Source organism: Aotus nancymaae, unplaced genomic scaffold (assembly GCF_030222135.1).
Source record: "Aotus nancymaae isolate 86718 unplaced genomic scaffold, 86718_ANA_hifiasm-v0.15.2.pri h1tg000099l, whole genome shotgun sequence".
NCBI classification, from domain to species: Eukaryota; Metazoa; Chordata; class Mammalia; order Primates; family Aotidae; genus Aotus; species Aotus nancymaae.
In genome coordinates, this window is record NW_026988514.1 from 5,918,386 (window position 1) to 5,940,580 (window position 22,195).

Here is a 22,195-nt window from a genome sequence, read left to right on the forward strand (position 1 = left end):
TGACAGCACTTACCACCCTGACAGCCCCGGCACGTCCCCAGGTATTCCTGGTCACTCAGCGAATTCTGAGCCACTCAGAATTAGAGCATAAAGTCAGATTCCTTAGGAAGGCTGCAAGTGTGACTCACATGTCCCCCTCCTCGAGGTACAAGCAGTCACAGGCAACAGCTGAGGCTCTGCCCGTGTGTTCTCCAGGATGCCGTCTGTCTTCTCCTCCCCAGGTCCTCTGGGCTGCAGGACTCTGTCTCATCACACACCCACTCCTTCTCCGGCCCAGCACTGGCTGCTCTGGCCTTGAGTTCATCTTGTCAGGAGGCCTGGAGTTTAGGCCCTTCTAGGTGGCCTCTGCCTGACACCCTACCAGGCCATTGGAAAGCCCAGTGAGCCTGTTCGGCACACAGCTGCTGGCCTCACTCTGCCTGGTGCCTAGGAAAGTGCAGGCCCTGGCCACGTTCATGCGTCTGCGTGTCTGTGCAATGCAGCCCAGCACAGGCCCACAGGTCTGCAGGGCCAGGCTCATGCTCCATCCAGCAGGTGGTGGGGGAGGCCCCTACTTTTCTTTTATAGTTTCAGACTGACTCTCTCAGTTTGAAATCCAGGCCTCACCTCAGCCTGCCTTGCTTCCCACCTGTGTCCTCCCCAGGGGCTGCTGGTCTTTTCTCCTTACCCTGAGCTCCCTTTCTCTGTCAGCAGCCATCTCAGCACCTCAGTTGTCTCTTTTCAGAAAGGAGACATCACCCCAGGACAGCAACGTCACAGCCCAGGAGCCAAGCACTCAGCCAGTGCACAAGGCAGAGAGTTCCAGAGACAGCTCAGGTAAGCGGAGCCCGTGAGCTGCCCGGACCCCTTCCTCATCCAGGGTAGGAGCTTGGCTCACAACCACAATCTCCAAAGGACAGCTTTGTGCCCCAGCAAAGAGTGACTTTATCTGCTGGACCCCTAGCCAGGTGCCCGCCTGTGAGGTGCTCTGACCTCATTCTCACTTCTCTTTATGGAAAAGGGAGCAGAGGCTTGGGAGGTGACAGCATGGGGGTGGCCTGAGTCCCTTGCCCTGTGCGCACTATGGGAAAGGGGAGCATCCTGAGGGCACTGCGCTCTCCTGGCCCCTCGCCTCCCTCCAGGAGCTCGACCTCACACCCTGGACTCTGTACCTGCTCAGCCGTCCTCTTCGTGCCCCTTCCCTCAGCACTCAGTGAAGGAGCTGTTTCAGAGCAGGGGCTCAGAGGACAGGGCTGGGGCCACCAAAGACCTCCGTGGGTGCCCAAGATAGAGACCAAGAGGCATATGGCCATGTGATGTTAACCCAGGTTACCCTGTCTGGGTCTCACCTTCCTGTCTGCAAGCTGGGAATATCCAACCTCCAGTCCAGGAATGGCCCTCACTACCCTATCTGCCCCAATGCACATGGGAGCCAGACCTCCCAACAGCAGGCAGTTGCACTGTCAGCGTCACCCACCCTGCCACCCTCTCGCCCATTTCTCATGCAGGGCCTCTGGAGGAGGATGAAGAGGCCCCCCAGCTGATGCGGACCAAGAGTGATGCCAGCTGCATGAAGAGGAGGCCCAAGTGCCGCGCCCCTGGAGAGGCCCAGTGCATCCGGCGACACCGCTTCTCCATCAACGGCCACTTCTACAACCACAAGGTGACGCCCCAACCTGGCCCCTCCCCTGAGCACATGGGGAACAAGCCCTGACCACAGGCACAGCAAGCCTCATGACAGTCATGGAAGTGCATCCTCACCATGACGGCGCGGAGGCTGCTGGCATCCCCGTGTCCTCAGGAGGTTTCATGCCAGGTTGCATCCACATAACAGCCCCGTTCATGACCTATGCATTTTCCAGCACACGCTCACTGTCAGTCCATCCTCACAAGTCACACGGATTTCTGGCAAGTAAGCTGGGAGTGCCCCGGGCAGACAGTATCTTTTGGTTGATCCCTGGGAACAATGTATCCAGCCGTCACTCTCACTGAGTAATTAAGCAGGGGTGTGCCTAGGGCACATGCGTCTGTGCCTTAGAGAACCTGGACGACCCCAGATTCCCAGCAAGCAGCCTTTTGTCCAAGGATGCATTGCACTGACCTCAGGAAAAGCTGTCCCTTCTCCAAATTACATCATTCTATAAACAAACTGAACTGTAACGGGAGAAGTTGATTGTTACTATAAATAAAATGGTTGGCTGTCTGGGCAAGGCCCTGGATGGAGTGTGCTGTGACAGGCCATAACCTGCCCACAGCACTGGGAAATGCAAGCCGAGATTTCCAGTTGAAGCAGCTGCCCTTCTTGATAGAGGATGACTCATTGGCAGGGAGGGGGCCCAGGAGGAGGCTCTCAGGGTCAGATCTGATGGAGCAGGTGTCCCAGGTTAGGCCATCCAGGGGTCATTCAAGCCACACTTGGGGTGCCCTGGACTTTGGGATAAAGTGGAATTCAGTTGGGCAAGCTGAAAGGACCCTGCTTTAATCTCAGGACCTCCGTTCCACCTCTGCTAGGCTTTCGCTAGGTGAATGAATGATAATAGGGTTGCCTTTGCTAAGTCCAGAAAAACCCAGGACTATTCCAAAGTAGAGTTTCCTGAGAGAGTTAAGGGGACCCAGGGTTGAAGTTAGGCAGAGATAAACAAGGGTGTAGATTAGCCAAAGGACCCACAACATGACTTGGGTATTCTTGAAATCTTGTTCCAAAAGAGGTTTAGTGTGTGATGTGTAAAGTACCCATTGTTAGCATTCTTAGTTTAAGAATTATTCAAAAATTTCCAAAATATGTGCATGGGTGTTTTCCAGTTCTATGTTCCTTACAAAAAAAAGGGGGGGGATCTTTTGCTCCATGATTCAAAGTACTGAATTGTGGGGCTTAGCTTTGTTTAGTACATTCGCTAGTTCTCGAAGGATCTCACTCATCGCTAAGAGATATGTGTAGCACATTCAAACTTATTGTAGTCATTGCCAATGTCATAGGAACATCACATCCCTAGCACTATGCGGCCTTTGAAATGAACAGTGAGGGTTCTCATCACAGCCTCTCATTTCTGTCTGAACCACACTACCTAGAAGAGCTGCTCAGCCAGACGACACGGGGCCTCAGCCTGTCACCCAGTGAGGGCAGCTTTTCCTCCTAGCGACAGATTTGCCTGTGGAATGTGAATCCATTCTTCCAGGAAAAAGTGCTGCTTTCAGGGACACAGAATAGTGTCTTAAGCACTTGGGACCGTAGTTTCCCCATCTCCTGGGTGAGTAAGGGGACTCCCAAAGAATACCTCTATACAAAAAGCCCTGTTTCTCACCACACTCGATATCCATACAGAACTAATGTCCTTAGAAATTAGGGCGTGGATTCCTTGAGTCAGAGGCAATAATTGAAAAATAAATAATTCCTAGCATTGAATTTCTGAGACAGTTCCAGGTTTTGTTTCTTAGAACAGTGCATTATTACTTCACTCAGTCATTATCCAAAACTGTTCTGATTCCCAGAAATGTTGGTTTTATTTCCAGACTGGGTGAAACTTTGTAGCTGTTCCCACTGCCTGGCCTGTTGGATTCAAATGCATTCTGTTAGAGAGAAACCATTTGTGATTAGAGATGAGAAAGTAACCACGGGACCCTTGTTCCTACTTGGAGTTGGTTGGTATCGTCTTGAGAAAAATCTTCATACAGAAGAAACATAAACAATGTCTTGTTAACAAGACTTTTGTCTCTTTGAAATAGCCTAACTCCTCTCTTCATGTTTCTTAGGAACAGAAAGCCTAATCCTAATCCTGGCTGTCTATGTAACACAGTCATTCTGCACCTCAACTAGAATCAAGCCGGGCGAAGCAGGTCACAGTTGAGTCTGACCCTGGCACAACATGCTTTGTTTTCTTGTGCTTCTCGTTACTGTGCCTTGAAGATTTTTTTTTTTGCTGCACCCGCATTTTCTACAAATTGGAGGTGCACAGCAATCCTGTGTTGAACAAGTCTATCGGTGCCATTTTTCCAACAGTGTGTGCTCATTTTGTGTCTGTGTCAGATTTTTTGGCAATAAAGTAGTTTTTTTTTTTTTTTTTTTTTTTTGAGACGGAGTTTCGCTCTTGTTACCCAGGCTGGAGTGCAATTGCGCGATCTCAGCTCACCGCAACCTCCGCCTCCTGGGTTCAGGCAATTCTCCTGCCTCAGCCTCCTGAGTAGCTGGGATTACAGGCATGCGCCACCATGCCCAGCTAATTTTTGTATTTTTAGTAGAGACGGGGTTTCACCATGTTGACCAGGATGGTCTCGATATCTTGACCTCGTGATCCACCCACCTCAGCCTCCCAAAGTGCTGGGATTATAGGCGTGAGCCACCGTGCCCGGCCCAATAAAGTAGTTTTAATTAAGGCATGCACATTCATTTCTTAGTTGTAATACTATCTTACTCTTAAGAAACTGCAGTATAGTGTAAACATATCTTTTATATGCACTGGGAAACCAGAACATTTGTGTGACTCACTTTATTAAGATATTCACTTCACTGTGATGGTCTGGAACCGAACCGACAGTGGCTCCCAGCTGTGCCTGTACTTATCAAAGCAGGGATTGGGGCGGCGGGGGAATACTGAATAGGTCCTTGAGCTCTTGGAGCCTCAGCTACCTCCTTGGGAAAACAGAGCTAGGACCTCAGAGAAGGAATATGCGAATCTAAACTTGAGTTTGAAAAGCAAAGAGAGGTTCACCTGCAGATTAGTCACATTTGCTGAGAGGTACCAGTACCAAGGTGGTAACATGTAGGTTTTCAGATGGAATTCTTTGAGTCAGGCCTCTGTCTTTTCTAAATGGGTGACTCTGAACAAGCTGGTTAGCCTCCTAAAGCCTCTGATTCCTTTCTAAGAAAAGGGGACTAGTTATAGGTGCCTCAAAGGGTTGTTATGAATATTAAATCAATGATTGTATGTAAACTCTTAGCAGGTTCAATACACAGCTAGTGTTTATTGAGGGCCAACCTATTATGTGTCAGGCAGAGTCCTGGTTGATTTCATATATGGTGTCTCACAGGCAAAGGCAAGATACCTGCAAAAATATTATGTGCTCCCCCCTCCACCAATTGTGAAGAAGCTCTGTGACTGGAGCACAGGGTCCTTGTGAGGGAACCATGGTATCATACGTGCATGACAATGAGAAGAACTACAAATGATATTGCACAGGCCCCAGGAAGGCGTCAGATACTTTTAGACCCGTGCCTTCAAACAGTGCTACTCACATTGAGGTGCACAAATTGCGTGGCCTGGTGTTCTACAAACACAGACTCTGATTCAGGTGGTGTGGAGCAGGTTAGGGCAGGGAGCCGAGCCTGCACACATGCAGCTGGGCTAGACCACACTTGCAGGTGCAGGAGTCTTAGAAGTCTGTGCCTGTGGGAGGCGGTGCAGAGAATAGATTAGAGGCACTGAGACCAGAAGAGAACAAGTTGGGAAGCTGATGTGATGCAACCAGTGCCTCTACTAGGCACCACTGGGAGAATGAAAAGGAGGGGACAGATTAGGGAACTTTCAGCCTTAGAATCAACAGACACCTGGTGACTTGATCAATAGAAGGAGTGAAGGAGAGACTGGTTGCTCCACCCTTGTGAATGACTTCCACGGCCCTGGTTCCTCCGGTCCAGAGAGGTGGCCCTTCTGGGTGTGTAGACATCTTCCTTAGGCCTCTGGAAGGCGTGCACTACTATAGCTTCCCAGAGTGTCCCCCAGATCTGGGAACAGCTTGTGTGTGCGTCCGCATGAATGGACACATAGAGGTGTTCTTAGATCTCAGCATCACCTGCTGCCTGGGCCTGTTCATCATCGTGATGTCAGCCCCTCGTCCCCTCTGGGCCTGCCCTGAACTGCTCTCCCTTCCCGGTACAGACTTCCGTGTTTACTCCGGCCTATGGGTCCGTGACCAATGTGAGGGTCAACAGCACCATGACAACCCTGCAGGTGCTCACCCTTCTGCTGAACAAGTTCAGGGTAAGCCTGGTCAGGAGTGGCCTTGCCCGGGGATGCCAGTGGTTTGCTGTTCTGTCGGGCGTGGGGTGCTGGGGAAAGCTGCCCGTGGCTCTTGGGTGGAAAGTCTAGCAAGCCTCCATCTGCTGAGCTTTTGTCTCTCCGATTTTAAGCAGAAGGGGCTTGGGGGAGGGCACGCTCCTTGCGGCTTGTGTGTGTGTCACTGGGGGTGTGGTTGCTGTCAGGGGACCCCCTCAGCTCTCTCCCATCTCAAAGCACCGTGATCTGACTTCCTGTGACTGCCTGTGCAGGTGGAAGACGGTCCCAGTGAGTTCTCACTCTATATCGTTCACGAATCTGGGGGTAAGTACCTGCTCCACTTCTGATCATAAAAGCAAAAGGTCTCTGCCTATTCAGCAAGACACCCCGCCCGCCTCGAGATGGTGCTCCTTACCTAGGGGGCTGGGAGCAGCTGCCCCTCCTCACCTTGGGGCATGCAGTGCCTCCCAGCATGAACATTTCTCCCCTACCCACACCCAGGCACACTTTCTGTCCCTTTCAGAATCCCACCAAACTGTAGGAAGGCTCCCTCTCCACCTCTTCCAGTGAAATGGATGGGTCCCTAGCTTATCGGTCTGAGTTAGGAGTGGTGGGGTGCATGTCACACGGCATCAGGCCCTGGCCCCCCACCATCTCAGCTTTCCTTTCTCCCACCCTCTCAGATCTTGTTTCTCTTCAAGCTGCACCTTTGCTCAATGACACTGTAGGGGAGGAAAAACATCTTTTCTTTCTACCAATTTAGATTCATTGGCTGGGGCCCTGTATTTAGATTAACAAAAGACAGATTAAGGAGAACAAACAGACATTTGTTAACTCTTGCATCATGCATGCCCGTGGGAACATCCCGGAATGAGTGGTTAGAATTTGGGCTTAAATAACAGCTTCACAAAAGAACAGTAAGTTTTTACAGAAGTGACAAGACAGAGGAGAAGGGCCTGAGTTTCTGGGGAGGCGCAGGGCAGGAAGGCCACCCTACCCTATGGGGAGCTGCGGGAAGGGACGCGCTGCTTCAGCGGGACCAGGACGTGCTGTGCAGGTTCCTCTGGTGCCCTTTCCAGGCTGAGGAGGGGCTCGGTTTGTGTCTGGTGATTAATCCTATCCTTCCCTAGAGAGTGGCGGCCGGGACACCTTGACAAATTCTGTCCTGCTTTTCGGCAAATAGGGGAGGGCGGAGAGCTTCTCTTGTGTCTGCTTCTTCTCAGTTGCCAGTGGTTCCACTTAATCCTTACGCCAAAGTGGCAGATTTGGAGGCCCTGTTGTGCCTCCCTTCAGTGTGAGCAGGCATCTCTCAGGGCAGCACTGTTAGCAAGGTCTGTGTTCTTAGGGTTCCCTGGGCCCCTCGACACGCGTTTTCTATCGGTTCTTAATCTGGAACAGAGAGAGGTGATCCTACTCTCCTGTCATTTTTGTAAACCACCTTCTTTTTCAGAGCGGACAAAATTAAAAGACAGCGAGTACCCGCTGATTTCCAGAATCCTGCATGGGCCATGTGAGAAGATCGCCAGGATGTTCCTGATGGAAGCCGACTTGGGCGTGGAAGTCCCACATGACGTGAGTGGGGGCTGAGGCTGGGGAGGACTGCTGTAGAGTGAGAGGCTCTTGGGTGATGGGGCCTCCCAGGGACTCCTGACCAGAGCCCTCCCAGATGATGTCTCCAGGAACTCCACACCCTCCCAAAGGGCTTCAGGCCCAGCACAGGGAGGCACCAGCCCTCCCTCTCCCATCAGTGACCACCAGCGCCAGCAGCTTAGGGGAAAGAAGAACTTGGGTCCTGTAAAACCATGGCCCTGTGCTTTTTGTCCCAGGGAAATACAGCCTTTTCCTTCATTGGAATGTGTTTTGTTGTCATTATATGAGAGACCGAGGCAAAGGCTTTTTAACTATGGCCTACCTCAAGCCTGTGAAAGACAGAGAAACGTTAAGTCTTACCAACAGCCTGAGTTCTGACCAGACAGGGAGTGCATTTCCAGACTTCTCTGCACAGAAGCCGCTTTCAGGGTTTGAACCTCAAGTAGGAGGCCTAGAGACCACGTGTCCCTCAGGCAGTTGTATTCCATTGTTAGAAACAATGGTACTCCCACCTCCCCACCCCCCAGCCCAGAGAGCACCCAATGTGACAATGCTGCTGTAATGAACGCTCTTCCTAATATTCAGCTTAACGTTTCCTCCCAGGGATAACAGTTGCCTTTGAGATAAGAATAGGCTCCCAATCCTGGCATCCGTACACAACACAGCAGTGTGGGGGTGGGGTGGGAAAAGCAGCAGCTCCTTCCGTGGATACAAGATGTTGGCTGAATGGGCCACTATGGAAGCCTTGAGGAAAAGAAAACACACTTCTGGCTTCGAATTTAAAGCACATTAAAATGTTCTTGGATTTTCTAGGTCGCTCAATACATTAAGTTTGAAATGCCGGTGCTGGACAGTTTTGTTGAAAAATTAAAAGAAGAGGAGGAAAGAGAAATAATCAAACTGACCATGAAGTAAGCAGCACTTAAACAGCCAGTCATGGGTCCTGAGCATCAGGGCAGGTCTGCAAGGCACAGCACCAGTGCCAGCTGGGAGGTCTCTCTCCTCCATGGGCACCGGTGCCCTGGCACAGAGAGGCCTGCTAACCCTGGCTCCCCAGCATCGCCCTCTGTCCCCCTGCTTAGTATTGCCACCATGCTGGGGTGATAGCTTGCCAAAACAATGGGACACAGCCACGATCACCCATCCAGTCTCGGCATCCTCACCAGCGCAGGCAGGAGCTACAGAACACCAGGCAGGAGACTCAGGCAGGAACCCAGGTGGGCGCTGGGTCAGGCTTCCGAGTTCCGCTGGTGATGTGGCTCCGAGGAGCCGGCATGCTGAGGCAGACTTGGCCTGGTTGGGGCCTTTCATCCTAGTGGGAATTCTGATCCTTCCCCACAGTGGCAGATGTTGGAACTCCAACCTCAGCTGATGTTTTCAGGTGCAGAGGGCTAGTTCAATGAAAAGATGAGCAGGTGTCACCTGCTGGCTCCTGGGGACACCACGCCAGGACCTGGCTGCATGAGGTTAGCCAGACTGTGGTCCCAATGACATCTCCCCCTCAGCAAGGTGAAGTGTGGCACAGGACTTGTGGAGGGCACCCCACCAGGGCTGGCGGGTAGGCAGCTAGGAAGGAAAGGGCAGGAGCTCACTGAGAGGGCCTGGGGTGTGTGGGGAAAGGATGGATGTTGGCATCTGGTTGAATGACCGTTGGAAAGCCACATTCTCCACAGTCTCCCATCTGTGCAGCCAGACCCCACACAGACAGAGGAGACTGCAGTCAGGGGGAACCTTCCACTCTGCAGTCCATGCTGACCCTGTAGCGTCTGAGAGTTGGAAGGGATCTGGGGGTCATCTAGTGGGTCCACTCGATGTACAGGGTGGACATTGAGACCCAGCATGAGGAAGGTTGCAGCACAGGTTATGGCAGAATCCAGGCTGAAACATGGGCTTCCGGATCCCTGCCCTCCTGCCCTGTCCACTCCAGTGCACTGCTGTCTGTGTTAGAGTCTTTGCAATAGAAATGACAACACTCTGCTTTGATGCTCTGTGCAGTCCACAGCCTGGTTTGATTGCTCCTCACGAGGCACAGGCCACACGGCCTTCCCTCTCCTTGGCAAAGGAGAGACGTGGCTGCTGCAGGGGTCTCCTGAGCCAGGCATCTGCAGGTCTCTCGCTCTGCTGCCCACCTCCCTGCCCTGCCTGCAGTGAGTCCTCTTGGCGATGTCTCCCTCCAGGTTCCAAGCCCTGCGTCTGACGATGCTGCAGCGCCTGGAGCAGCTGGTGGAGGCCAAGTAGCTGGTCAGCACCTGCCTCTTCCAAAGTCCCCAGCCGAAGCAGGTGCACACTGAGCCCTAGTGGCTGGTCCTGGCCGGTCACATTGACTGCTAGCCACCACCTGAGGAATCGAGCACCTGTGCATCTACCTGTCTGAAGCCTGAGCACCGTAATTGCTGCAGCCCTAGCTCTTGGCTCTGACGTGAGCACCCACAGGAAGCAGATCCAGGCCTGAGGGGCCAGAAACTTGCTGGGTCAGATCTATGTGGCCAGCCCTGTCGACACCACGCCTCTCCTGCACTGGAGAGCAGTGCTGGCCCAGCCTCTGCAGCTTAGGCTTCATCCACTTGCTCAGTGCCTGTCCTTGAGGCCCTGTGGAGCCACAAGCCCCTATCCTCTTCCTTTATATGAGATTCTTGCCTGCCCTCACATCATGTTGTCCTGCAGAAATGCTACTGGGAAAAGCAGGGCCTGCAAGCAGGTATGAGACTAGACTGCTTTCAACCATCACCTTGCCACAGCGTCCCCGGCCTCTAAGCCTCCAGTGTCACCTTGTGAGCCTCGTACAGCTCAGGGCCCTGGCACAGACGTGAGACCAGGAATAAGGCCACGAGTATCTCACTTTCTCTGCAGAAATCAGCCTTTACTTCATCAGAGAGACCTAAAGGGGTTCTTATAAGGAGCTTGCCACAAGAAGCACGGCCATTCGATCACATTGAGGAGGGTCCACATGGCATTGAGAGGGTGCTGCCCTGTGTGGATGAGAGTCCACGGTTGCCCAGTAGCAGCTCAGGAAGGCGATGCTCAGCCCCATCATAACTGTCCGGTGGACGCCTGTGTGCCTCTTGCCTTCTCTGGGCTTGCGTTTCTCTCCTCTAGTGTGTGGGGACAACTTTCAATACTTCCCCTTAAGGAAAAATAATAAGGGAAAAAATGTCTGTTTGGGGGAAAGGACTTTGAATCCCCTGGGGCCAGATACTTAACAATTTGTGTTTGTGACTGATGGAGAATTTCTGGAATGAATGAGAAAGCCTTTGCAAAATTATGCAACAGTTTACATCAGTCATGCTAAGTGTTTGTCTAAAACAGCAAACTGAAGACCAAATTATTCTCCTGTTGAGGTCTGTGGATGGCAGATTTAAAGGGAAGAACCACAAAGACTTGCAAAGACAGGAGAGGCTCCATCTCTAATGCATGTAGAAGCTCCTTACCGGTGCCTATCAAGAGCAGAGTCTGGAAGCCACCATGCTCTGTGGAGGTGCTCGTCAGGGCAATGACACTGTAGGGGAGGATTTCCCCAACCCAGCTCCATCATCACAGACACGGGGAGATGCAGGGGAGGCCTGCCCGCTGTTTGGTCGACTCTGCTGTCCTTCAGCAGCATAGATCCTTAGGTGCTCAATAAAGTCATGTTGTATTGAAGACATGAGAATTAAGTTTTCTTTTTTTTTTCTTTCTGTGTGTCCACCCTGAGCCCCGGCTCTAACTTCTGAAATTCGTATCCTAAAGGATGCATGGCCATGTTTGGCAGAAGAGCCACAGCTCGCTGCTTTAGGAGCTGACATGACTCCTTCATTTCTGCGCATGCCCCAAGGACTAGTGTGGATCCTGAGGGGAGGCTGCCATGGAACACGCAGGTGTCACTGGTAGGGGCGTACAAGTGACCTGGATGATGAGCAATAGAGTGACCCTGAGTCGCAGAATCTTAGCATCAGAAGGGCCCCAGGAATCTTCCAGGCCAGGGGCTCAAGTGGAATGGAAGCAGGGCCTAGAAGAGGGTCCAAAACAAATCAAACAGAAGCTCCCAGGTAATTGTACTCCCAAGCTATTACGTACAACGTCAGGTGTAGGACAGCTGCTGTCCCATTGTTCAGCTGTAACTGACTGACTGCCTTGTGCCAGGTCTGTGCTCGGCCCTGGAGGCACAAAGATGGAGCCAGTCTGCCCTGTGTCTAGGGGTCTCCTCATCAGGAGAAGAAGCCCAGACACTGGGAGGGTCAGCAGGGAGCCCGAGGCCAAGGCAGAGTTGATTAAGAAGGGCACATGGTGTCGCAGGCCAACACACACTTGCCAGCCGGGAGCAGGCCAGGGCCTGGCACACAGGAAGCCGGTGGAGCAGGAGACCCTCTTTAAGCACCAGCCTGTTTGGTTGGTTGGTTTACTTTTGCAACTTATTACAATATTATTTAAAGCCTTTTTGGATAAGTGTCACTTTTAAAGTAGGTGTTACCAAACTAATTTCTGAACATTAAGGTCTGAACAGTCACTAGCAAGTGACTGTTCAGAAAAAGGGAAAAGGTATACACTTCACTTGGCTGAGGGGTTCACATTTTTTTAATCAACATCATGTTTGCTTTTCAGACGCAATCTGAAACTGCGAATTCAGCTCACCTCAACCCCATAATTTCAAACGTTAGAGGCTGGTCTCTGTGGTTTCCTACTGGTTCCTGCAGGGAACCACCACTTTCTTTCTCCATAGAGCTTTGGGTATTTCCTGTATACCCCTTGGCTACCTAGTGTCTCAGGTAATAAAGGTATCCAAAGATAAAGCAAAGATCCCTAAGGGAGAGCGTTGTCTCCTAAACAGGACTGTCTTGCCAGGCTACAGGAACCAGAGAGAATAATAAACAGCACAGGATGAAATCAGCATGATTGCAAAAGGACTGGACTCAGGAAAAACAAGTTTGTTTGCCCAGAACAAATTACCAGAAGGGATCAAAACATCTTGTTTTTTCCTCGGTGATATCCATATGCTACCTGCTTGGAATGTTTACCAGAAAATGGATTAAAGACCTTTCCACTGGCAAAATAGAGCCAGGGTTCACCCAGGATACATCTGGCCCCTTAGTCCCAGGGAAATGAGTTCCAAGGCTTATCCAGTCTGACCAGATGATTTGTGGAGCGACCAGCCGTGCAAAATGTGCCCCTGGTGTTTAGGACACAGGTGCCTGGCAGCTGCAGAGGGGCAGCGGGATATCCTTGCCAGGTGCAGTGGCGGGCAATGGCCTGCTGCCCTCAGTCCCTCAGCAGTGATCAGACGGGAAGCTTGGTCAATCAGAGCCAAGCAACTGAGTGTAAAAACAGCCAGATGCCTGGGCTATATTTAGGCCCTGAGAGCTGCAATTGTTTGGGATCAGGCCAACTGCTCACATGCCCTGCCCAAGATTCATGTTGTTCAGGGTGGGGCCCTTTGCCCTCCTGGTCAACCTTTAACAGAGATGTTTTCTCAGACCTAGGAATGGGAATTCCCAGGGTTTTTCTTTCCCAGAGAATCCAAAGGAAACAAAACTCAGGCTTGGTGGAGAGAGCCATTGTGCAGGATCCCTGGCTGAGAAGTCTTCATGGGAGAAGAATCACTCTTGTTACTGCACATGAGCCACACCTATAACTGCCTTTCTGGCACTTGGGCTGGGGATTTGTGTTGCCAAACACAGACCCAAGGCAGCGGTGCTCGCTGCTGTGTGTGTGTGTGTGGTGTGTGTGTGTGCGTGTGCGCGCACACGCACATGCAAGCCAGTAGGGTGCAGGGGACAAAGACATGGGAAAATGAAACTATCTTGCCAGGATTTTTCTCACCCCAGAAGACCCTTCTTCCTAGAATGAATCCTTCAAATACCACTGGGCTCAGGGGCAAACTGGCCCCTGCTGGGCAGTTTCCCAGAGACGCCCCAACCACTAAGGGGATCTGGCCTCTCTTGGGCCAGAATCCCCAGAAATATGTGCAGAAAGATGCCCAGACTGTGTCCACCCCTCGCCTCCCATGCCCTTGTTCCCTTTCTCCTTTGTGTTTTGTAAATATCATGTATGACCATTTTCAATCATTTAATTTGCATAAAAATTACCTAGAATCCCATTTGGGAGATACACTGTTATTGAGAGGTTAACAGGCTCTGAAGCCAGACTTTCTGACTTCAAAGTCTGGCTTTGCTACTTATAAATATGTGTGACTGTGGGCGAGTTTCTTGCCTCAGTTTTGCCATCTGTGAAATGGGGATTCTGTGTGGAAGAAAACAAACTCAAAGTGCTTTCTGTTATTCTCTCACTCAGCAACAATAATCACAAAAGACTTCTGTGACCAAATGGGGTGGGGGATTCTCCCCACACACCAACCAAGCAATCATTTCTGCAGGGACACGAGCTGGGTGTCCTCTAAGTCAGTTTTGACACTATCTACTTGGAGGTAGCATCACCTCTCATACGTTGAGGGCTCAGCTCCATAAGATGGTCTCCACCCTTCTTATTAGTCACAAGCCTTGGCCTCTGGAACTTGTGAACTACCCGCTTCAAGTTGAGATTCCCATGACCCCCTCCGTGGGTTAATTTGTAAGAGCAGCTCACTGAACTCAGGGAAACACATTCACTGGTTTATTACAAAGGATATTCCAAAGGATACAGAAAAAGAAATGCACAGGGTGAAGTATGAAGGAAAAGGCGTGGAGCTTCCATGCCTCTTCCCCGCTGCACCCCCCAACCCCATGCCCCACCCTCCGGGAACCTCCATGTGTTCTGGTATCCAGAAGCTCTCGAACCCAGTCCTTTTGGGGCTTTTATGGAGACTTTATAACATAGGCATGATTGATTAATTCATCAGTCATTTGTGATCAACTTCACCTTCAGTCGCCCTCCTCCACCCAATGTTGATGGGGTGGAGCTGAAATTGCCATTCTTCTAATCCTGCCTTGGTCTTTCCAGTGACCAGCCCCATCCTGAAGCTACCCAGGGGCTGCCGGCCACCAGTCAACTCATTCACATATAAAAAGACATCACTTTGGAGATTCTACGTATTTTAGAAGTTGTATGTCAGGAAACCCACCAACTATATATTTCATAATATCACAAGATAATAGCAATTCCTATCTCTTAAGGGTGGTGGGAGGTACGTTAGTCAACTTTAATGCAATAACAAACAACACCAAGAATCTCAGTGTTACAAGAGCATTTGTTTCTCTCACATTTCGTGGGACTGTTGTGGCTACAGTGGGCTTCTGTCGCTCTGCTCCATGTGTCTTCTCATCTTGGGCCCTAGACTAAGGGGGCAGCCCCTACTTGGGACATGCTATTCTCAAGGCAGAGGGAAAGAGCAGAGTCCTGGCAGAAAGGCAGTGACTCAAAGCTTCTTCCAGGATGTGGTGTACCCCTTGCCTCCAGTCACATGAAGTCAGCCCCAGTGCAAGTCGTGGTCAAGTCAACATCAGTGGGACGGGCATGTGGTTCACCAGGAGGCACCGGGAGTCACACCACAAAGTGCAGGGACCTAAACCAGAGAAGATGGAGCAAACTCTCAGCAACAATCATACCGCGGGAATCTCACATGAGATCCTCAAACGCTGCAAACAGTGCCTGGCACATAATAAGCACTCAATAAGTGTTTATTATTATACTAATAACTAAGCTGAAGGTATAAAACCCTGCCTGCTTTCTCTCCTTGTCTTTTTCCAGTTCTACTTTACCCTCCTCTTCCTCATATCTTTTTCTGGCTCTCCCTCCTCTCCATCCTTACTGCCTAGAACTCTGTCCACACTTAGGCACCCATACCCCTTTATTTCATCTCTCTCTTTTTTAAAAATTTCATCCTTCTTTACCCAGTGCTTTACTCGACATACCTCTGGGCCTTCTATGGCTAGCCCGGTTGTTTTCAGGTATAGGAAAAAGGGATAATCCACCTTTATGTGGACATGAAATGGTTTTTTTTTTTTTTTTAATTATCTTTTTATTTTAGTGTACGTAGAGCAGACAGTTCCAACAGGTCATGTTTGCTCCTGACACTTTTCCTAAACCATTTCTAGATCTCTGGCCATTGCCCTTTACCCCAAACCCTCCAACCACCAGCATCAACCAATTTATAATAATAACTTAAAAATAAATGTAACAGCAATGACTCTCATTTATTCTGTGTTATACATTGTGCTAAGTGCCTTACCTCACCTCATTTAATCACTGCAATAGTCCAGATACTCTCTAGATTGTGAGTGCAGACTCTGTCCAGATCTCATTCGGCTTTGTGCTTTACCATACGCAGAGACAGCTCCCTGCAGAGCAGAAAGCCCCAGTTTAAGAGAATGAAACTGTGACTTAGTCTAGCCTCCACCAATAACCCACTGTATTACTTCAGGCAAGTTAGCCTCTCTTGCTTCAGTTTACTGATTTGCAAGACAGATATGATGATCTGTGCTTCATGAGGCTATGGTGAAGATGAATAACCAGAAGACAGATGTAAAAGCACTTTGTAAACAATAAGGCATCTTATAAATTCATTCATTCAACAAATATTTACCGAGTGCCTGTTCCCTCCTGAGCACTGTTTCTAGCACTGCAGACACAATCAAGAACTAAAGAGACAAATCATGATGGGAGCCATGTGCCACTGCCAAGCCTTGACTTTGCTTTAATAAGTTGGAAAGCCTTTGAAGGTTTTGAACAAATGAATGACATGATCTTACTTTAAGAGGATTACTCTGGGGCCATGAATAGACTGTAGTCAGGGAAGCCAATATAATAATCCAGAAGGGTGATGTAGGTGGCTTGGTGGTTATAGCAGTGGAGGTGTTGAAAGTGGCTCAATAATGAATGTATTTTAAGATCAAGCCAACATAATTTGCAGATAAATCACAGGTGAATTTTGGATGAAAAAAATTAGAGACAACAATCAACGGTTTTGGCCTGAGCAACTGGAAAGATGCCGGGCTCTTTCTCCATTCTTGGATGAACACAGTTGAAAGAACAGGTCAGGTAGGTATCAGGAATTCCTTTTGGGGTGTGTTAGGTTTGGGATGTCCATTACACATGCAAATGCAGCTCTTTAGTAATCAGTTCGATATACAAGTCTGGAGTTCAATAACAATTGCGTCCCACGGTCAGACTGGAGTTAGTGCGGGAGTCTTCAGCATGCAGCAACAGCATTGGAAGCCGAGAGGCGGGAGGATTTCCCAGGGAGTGAGGGGACGCGGAGGTCAGCTGGTCAGATGGCTGAGCACGGCCAGGATGGCTGAGAAGGAGCCTGGGAGGAAGAAAAACCAAGAGAGATCATTACTAATGAGCAACACAAGGGGTGTGTTGAAATCGGACTTTGGAGCCACAAAGAACCACTATCCTGGGTCGTCCGCTTACTCACGGTGAACAGAGCAAATTTCTTCTCTGAGCCTTGGTTTCCTTTTCTGTAAATGGAATATAACTGCTCCCATCTTGCAGGAACTTTTTTGGTGATAATTAAATAAGTTGACTTCGTGAAAAGTACCAAGAACTTTTTAGGCTCTCAAAAAGCTCAATATTTGTAGAGAGTATATAGTTTCTAGGTTGGAGAGGCTGGAGTTTGGTTTCAAAAGCCTCGACAACACACAGGGGCGGTTACAGCTCTTGAGGTCCTGGGGGTCACGGGACGCCTTCCGAGGGGCGGGAGGAGAAAATAAAACGACAGGAAAAAAATGAACAACGCTTTCGGGTGGGCCCGGGACCATAGAGGGTCGCTCCACCACGTTCCTAGAGCGACGGTGGCGGCGCCAGAGCGCGGCGCGGCCCTCACTTCCGGCGGCGCGGGAGGCGCCTAGTGAGCCAGGGTGGTGGCTGATCCCGCGCGGTAAGTGGGCCTGGGGTGCGTGGGGGCGCGCGGGGCCCGCGTTGGGTACTCGGGTCTGCTCGGGAGCGCGCTGGCTGCAACAAGGGCGGCGCGGGCCCAGGCGATGGCGTGGCGGGCGCCACCCGCATCAGGGCAGGGCCTGGCCGCCGGGCGGGGGCAGGAGGGCCTCGCGGGCCCAGGGTGGGGCCGCAGTCTGCGCGGCGGGCGGGCCGGGTCAATGAGGAGCGGCCGGCGGAGGGCTGGGGACGGGAGAGATTTGGACCGGGGCCCCCGGCGAGGCGCGGCCAGCGGCGGGTGGAACCGGGCCGGTGAGCAGGAGCCTCGGCCCCTTCCGTCGCTCGGAGCGTTAAAGGACTGGATGTGTGGAACAAATGCTTAGGCAGCACAGGGCTGCTCTGAGCGGTTTTCAGATTCAGATTCATTGCAGATTCTGACATCCTGATGGTGTTGTCGCTTTATCGCTACCCTCCCAGTTTTAGGAGGAAACTGAGGCAGATTCTAGTTAGCTGGGTGTTCAGGAACAGCAGCTCCCGTCACTCAGGTTTGTCTTTATGCTTGCCCGTGCTGGGGAGATAATGCAGAGCACGGGTCGCCGCGTTGGACTGGGCGATGGAAGATGTGGCTGCCACTAAGAGTACTGGCTCTGAAGTCGGACTGCCAGGGTCTGGGAACCCGGCCAGTGCCTTCTAGCATTGTGCCCTCATTTGTTTTAATATAAAAGGGAAATAACTGGATAAAGGTGCCAGGAGAATTAAAGAGTTAGCAAAGAATCAAGTTACACAGTGTCTGGCACATAGGCTACCTATTAGTATGATTGCCTCGTCTGTAGATGGATTTGATAGTCTGAGTTTCTCAAAACCATGTAGGATTTGAGAGCTGTAAGAGATCTCGGGGTCATCTAATGTGTCCGCTTGACGTACAGAGTAGGCATTGAGACCCAGCACGAGGAAGGTTGCAGCATGGGTTATGGCAGAATCTGGGCTGAAGCATTGGCTTCTGGATCTGTGCCCTACTGCCTACAGATCTGACTTCCATAGTATTTAAAAATATGTATAATTACTGTATACAAAGACAGCTCCCTGCAGAGAGACTGTAGCTATTTTTTATAGCCATTATAGCTATTATTAATTATTATTTATATTTTTTTTAAAAAAAAGCATCATGTACCTAACACAATTTCTCCTGTGTGGTAGATGTTCTGTAAATATTTGCTTAAGTTAAGGAATGGATAGTGCTAACTGTAATTTTGTGTTATATGCCCCTTGCTCCTACGCTGACCATAATTACAGCTGATATAATTATTAAATATCCAGATAAAGTCCTGGTCCTAAAGTCTCAGTTAAAGAATAAGATGAAAGGAAGGCAAGAAAAACAATGTTTGTGTTTTCATTTATGTGCTTTATATGCTTGTATGCAAAGAAACCCAGAGTAATTATTCCTATTTTAAAGTCTACTTTCTGAAACAAGATAATGGAAAGTAGTTCCAATAATTTTATTGGTTTTGAAGTTCTAGCTTTTCCCACGTTGCCACCTATATAGGGTTTGTAGGGGGGTTTGTTGGTTTGTTTTGACTGTTACTTTAAATAGCCACAAGTTTGAAATTCTGAATTTTGCATCATTTGGGTGTTCTAAAAATTCCATCCTACTTTTACATGTAAACTCATTTTGTCCCCCTTCTCCTTTTTTTGTGTCCTACCTACCATGCTTTTTCTACTCAGTTTCATTCCACTATCTGGTAAAAGTCCTTTTGCAGTTTTTCTCTCTCCAAAAACAATACTTTTGTTTTGGGTTTTCAACAAATTGTCTGCTTTCTTGGATCATTAGGATCTAAAAAAACCAGTAATAAAGTGTGTCTTCATAGACTAAGTAAACCTACCGCTCCCTGTAGCGTAGTTTCAATTTTCAAAACACTTCATGCTACAGAATTAGAGCTAATCTGTCATCTAGAGCTGTGGAAATCGAATGGCTAAATACAGATAAACAGGACTATATTATAAAGTAGTATAATTTGTCATTTCTTATTCAGTTGGATACCTTATTTAGGCAGTCACCAGTGAGTAGAAGTTTAACGTGGAAATAAATATTTTAAAATAGTGATATTCTGTTACACAAATTTTGATTGTCTTTTGGATTTATTCCATTTCCGTTAAGATTTTACCTTATCTCCATTTTTTAGACCTTCAAAATTGTAATGCCTAGAAAATTTCCATTTCACCTCATCACTTTTTTTTGTTTTTTGTCCCGCCCCAGTAGAAACTCCAGTGGTAAACTCAGTCAAAATTTGGTGATATTTGTTAAGCTTAAACTCTGGAACTGTTAGAATTACGTTGCAAGTATTTCTCCCCAAATTTCCCCTCATATTATCTTTGTTTGCATTTATACTTTTTAAATTTAAACATGAATGCAATTTTGATGGGTTGAAGAGGTATTCAAATTGAGTAATTAACATATCTGTAATTTTTTTTCTGATCATCTATAATTTTTTTTCCTTCTACACAGAAAATTCTGAGCTGTGCACCTCTGGGAAATGAAACATTAGCTCAGAAGAAGCCTGTAAACTCTCATACATCTACATTTTGTTATTCACCATGAGGTTAGCAAAGCCTAAAGCAGGTATTTCCCGGACCTCAAGCCAAGGAAAGGCCTATGAGAACAAGCGCAAAACAGGCCGGCAGCGGCAGAAGTGGGGTGTGACTATTCGATTTGACTCCAGCTTGAGTAGACTTAGAAGAAGCTTGGATGACAAACCCTACAAGTGTACTGAATGTGAAAAGAGTTTTAGTCAGAGTTCAACTCTTTTTCAACACCAGAAGATCCATACTGGAAAGAAATCCCATAAATGTGCTGATTGTGGGAAAAGTTTTTTTCAGAGTTCTAATCTCATTCAGCATCGACGGATCCATACTGGGGAAAAGCCCTACAAATGTGATGAGTGTGGAGAAAGCTTTAAACAGAGCTCAAATCTCATTCAGCACCAGAGAATTCATACTGGAGAAAAACCCTATCAGTGTGATGAGTGTGGCCGGTGTTTCAGCCAGAGCTCCCACCTTATTCAACATCAGAGAACCCACACAGGAGAGAAACCCTACCAGTGCAGTGAATGTGGCAAATGTTTCAGTCAGAGCTCTCATCTGAGGCAGCACATGAAGGTACATAAAGAAGAGAAGCCTCGTAAAACCCGGGGCAAAAATATCAGGGTGAAGACTCACTTATCCTCTTGGAAAGCTGGTACAGGAAGGAAATCTGTGGCTGGTCTTCGTTAAGTAAAAGGCTTTTTGACAGCTTGTTGAGCCCTCTTAGGAAAAAGTAAAAAATGAAAGGAATCTTTTTTAGAAATAGAGATGCTTTATAGTAGATCACTTAAATACTAGATCTTTGCTAGTGTGAAAACATTGGGAATTTAATGACATTATTGGGCTGAAAGAAATTACGTGAGTCCAGCTACCCTCATTTCTTTTTTATGTGACGTGGAGCAGAAAGAACTGAAAATACGTTTGGAGGGAGTATGACATCCTTGACCTCATTTGAAATTACTTCCATTTTCAAAAACCATCATGTTTTGCAGATACATTTTGATAAAAATCATTATGTTTTGAGGATATATTTGTGAATGCAGGCATGCCAGTGATTACTCAGTTTTAGGACTTTCTGTGGAAGAAATAAAAGGGAGAAGAAATTAATTCCACTAGTTTTGAAGTTCTGCAACAGATGAGATTTTGTTTGTAAAGTTTTGTAGTATATTAACCATTGGTTTATAAGTATGACTCAAGATTCAACATATTAAAATGTATTCAAGCTCACAGATTTTTAATAAGTTAGGCCCATCTATATTAGCTATTGTTTATTTCTTCCCTTCTCCTTGTGGACAATGTTAATTAAAGGAGTAAGAATTTCCCTGTTTTTTTTTTTTTATCAAATTTTTAGTAAGAGATACTATAGAATCCAAATGAGGACTGAATTGGACCTCAAGTCTCCAATTCCTACTAATACTATTCTTTGTGATGGTAACTGCTGTGTCATTTGTTTTCCACAAGTTGGAATGGATTCGTGTCGATCCATCCCCATGCCCTTGACCTCTTCTGGCATTCTCTTGTGCTCTGACAGACTGAGCTAGCCTTTTAGATCTACAAGAGTAAACAAACTATTTCACCAAGAAAAATCTCAGCTTGCTTCCTGCTAATTAAAAATCTATGATTTACACACCTCCCTGCCTTCACGACTGTGAGATTAGATAGCCCTGCTTAAATGTTTGTCAACAACAAAAGTCATATAATGTGTCAGTGCATTGTAGCTCCTTTGAAATTTAACTCTTTCTGTGTTAATGAATTGTTTTAAGGAGTCGGGCAAACATGTTTCTTCACTTCCATCAGAATGGTGCCAAGTGTCAGACTCTGATGAGCCTCTAGCTCAGGTTTTTAATTTCTATTGAATGCTAACATTTTTCTGATTTTTTGGTATCTTTTATAATCATATCGGTTTCTGCTGTATTAATGACAATTATTCATAAAAATAAAAAAGAAATATTTTGTATACTACTACCTTCTGTTTATTTTTCTCCTGGGGAATTGTTTTAATTATTTAAACAACAGATCTAAAACCACAGCTTTTGGATGGATCACTTGTTTTGTCTGTTTTTGATTTCCTCAAACTTGAACTTTGCCTTCCTCCTGGCCTTGCATTTGAGTGCAGGGCCATAGAAGATGGCCTTGAACTTCCCAATTACCTTGTTGACAAGTTTCATTCAACAGGATATTCACAGGGTGTTTTATAAGTATGAGGTGATCACAGTTGTTTTTTAAGAAAAAAGTGATCTTTGGCCACCCTATTACTCGCAGCCAAGTCACTC

At 48.1% G+C, this 22,195-nt stretch overlaps 2 protein-coding genes across 3 annotated transcripts in view; both read left to right on the forward strand.

Moving 5' to 3' along the window:
• Positions 1 to 11,198, forward strand: part of RASSF4 (Ras association domain family member 4) — a 35,587-nt gene extending 24,389 nt beyond the window's left edge. The window contains exons 5-11 of the mRNA XM_012475565.3: positions 725 to 816; positions 1,488 to 1,642; positions 5,853 to 5,954; positions 6,242 to 6,293; positions 7,420 to 7,541; positions 8,373 to 8,470; positions 9,737 to 11,198. Coding sequence (XP_012330988.1) covers positions 725 to 816; positions 1,488 to 1,642; positions 5,853 to 5,954; positions 6,242 to 6,293; positions 7,420 to 7,541; positions 8,373 to 8,470; positions 9,737 to 9,797 — 682 coding nt within the window. The 3' untranslated portion in view covers positions 9,798 to 11,198. The remainder of the gene's footprint in view (positions 1 to 724; positions 817 to 1,487; positions 1,643 to 5,852; positions 5,955 to 6,241; positions 6,294 to 7,419; positions 7,542 to 8,372; positions 8,471 to 9,736) is intronic.
• A 6,095-nt stretch (positions 11,199 to 17,293) lies between these two features.
• ZNF22 (zinc finger protein 22) lies at positions 17,294 to 21,884 on the forward strand. Of its 2 annotated transcripts, none has more exons than XM_012475562.3 (2): positions 17,294 to 17,349; positions 19,849 to 21,884. In XM_012475562.3, exon 2 carries the CDS (start codon positions 19,938 to 19,940, stop codon positions 20,610 to 20,612), a length of 675 nt encoding a protein of 224 aa, XP_012330985.1. In that variant the 5' UTR covers positions 17,294 to 17,349; positions 19,849 to 19,937; the 3' UTR covers positions 20,613 to 21,884. The 2 variants fall into 2 exon arrangements, with proteins under 2 accessions (XP_012330985.1, XP_012330986.1); XM_012475563.3 differs by lacking the exon at positions 17,294 to 17,349 and adding an exon at positions 17,752 to 17,890.
• Positions 21,885 to 22,195: the final 311 nt, after the last annotated feature.

Coding starts and splice junctions, on each gene's coding strand:
- ZNF22 (XM_012475562.3), top strand. CDS start 19,938: ATGAGGTTAGCAAAGCCTAAAGCAGGTATTTCCCGGACCTCAAGCCAA.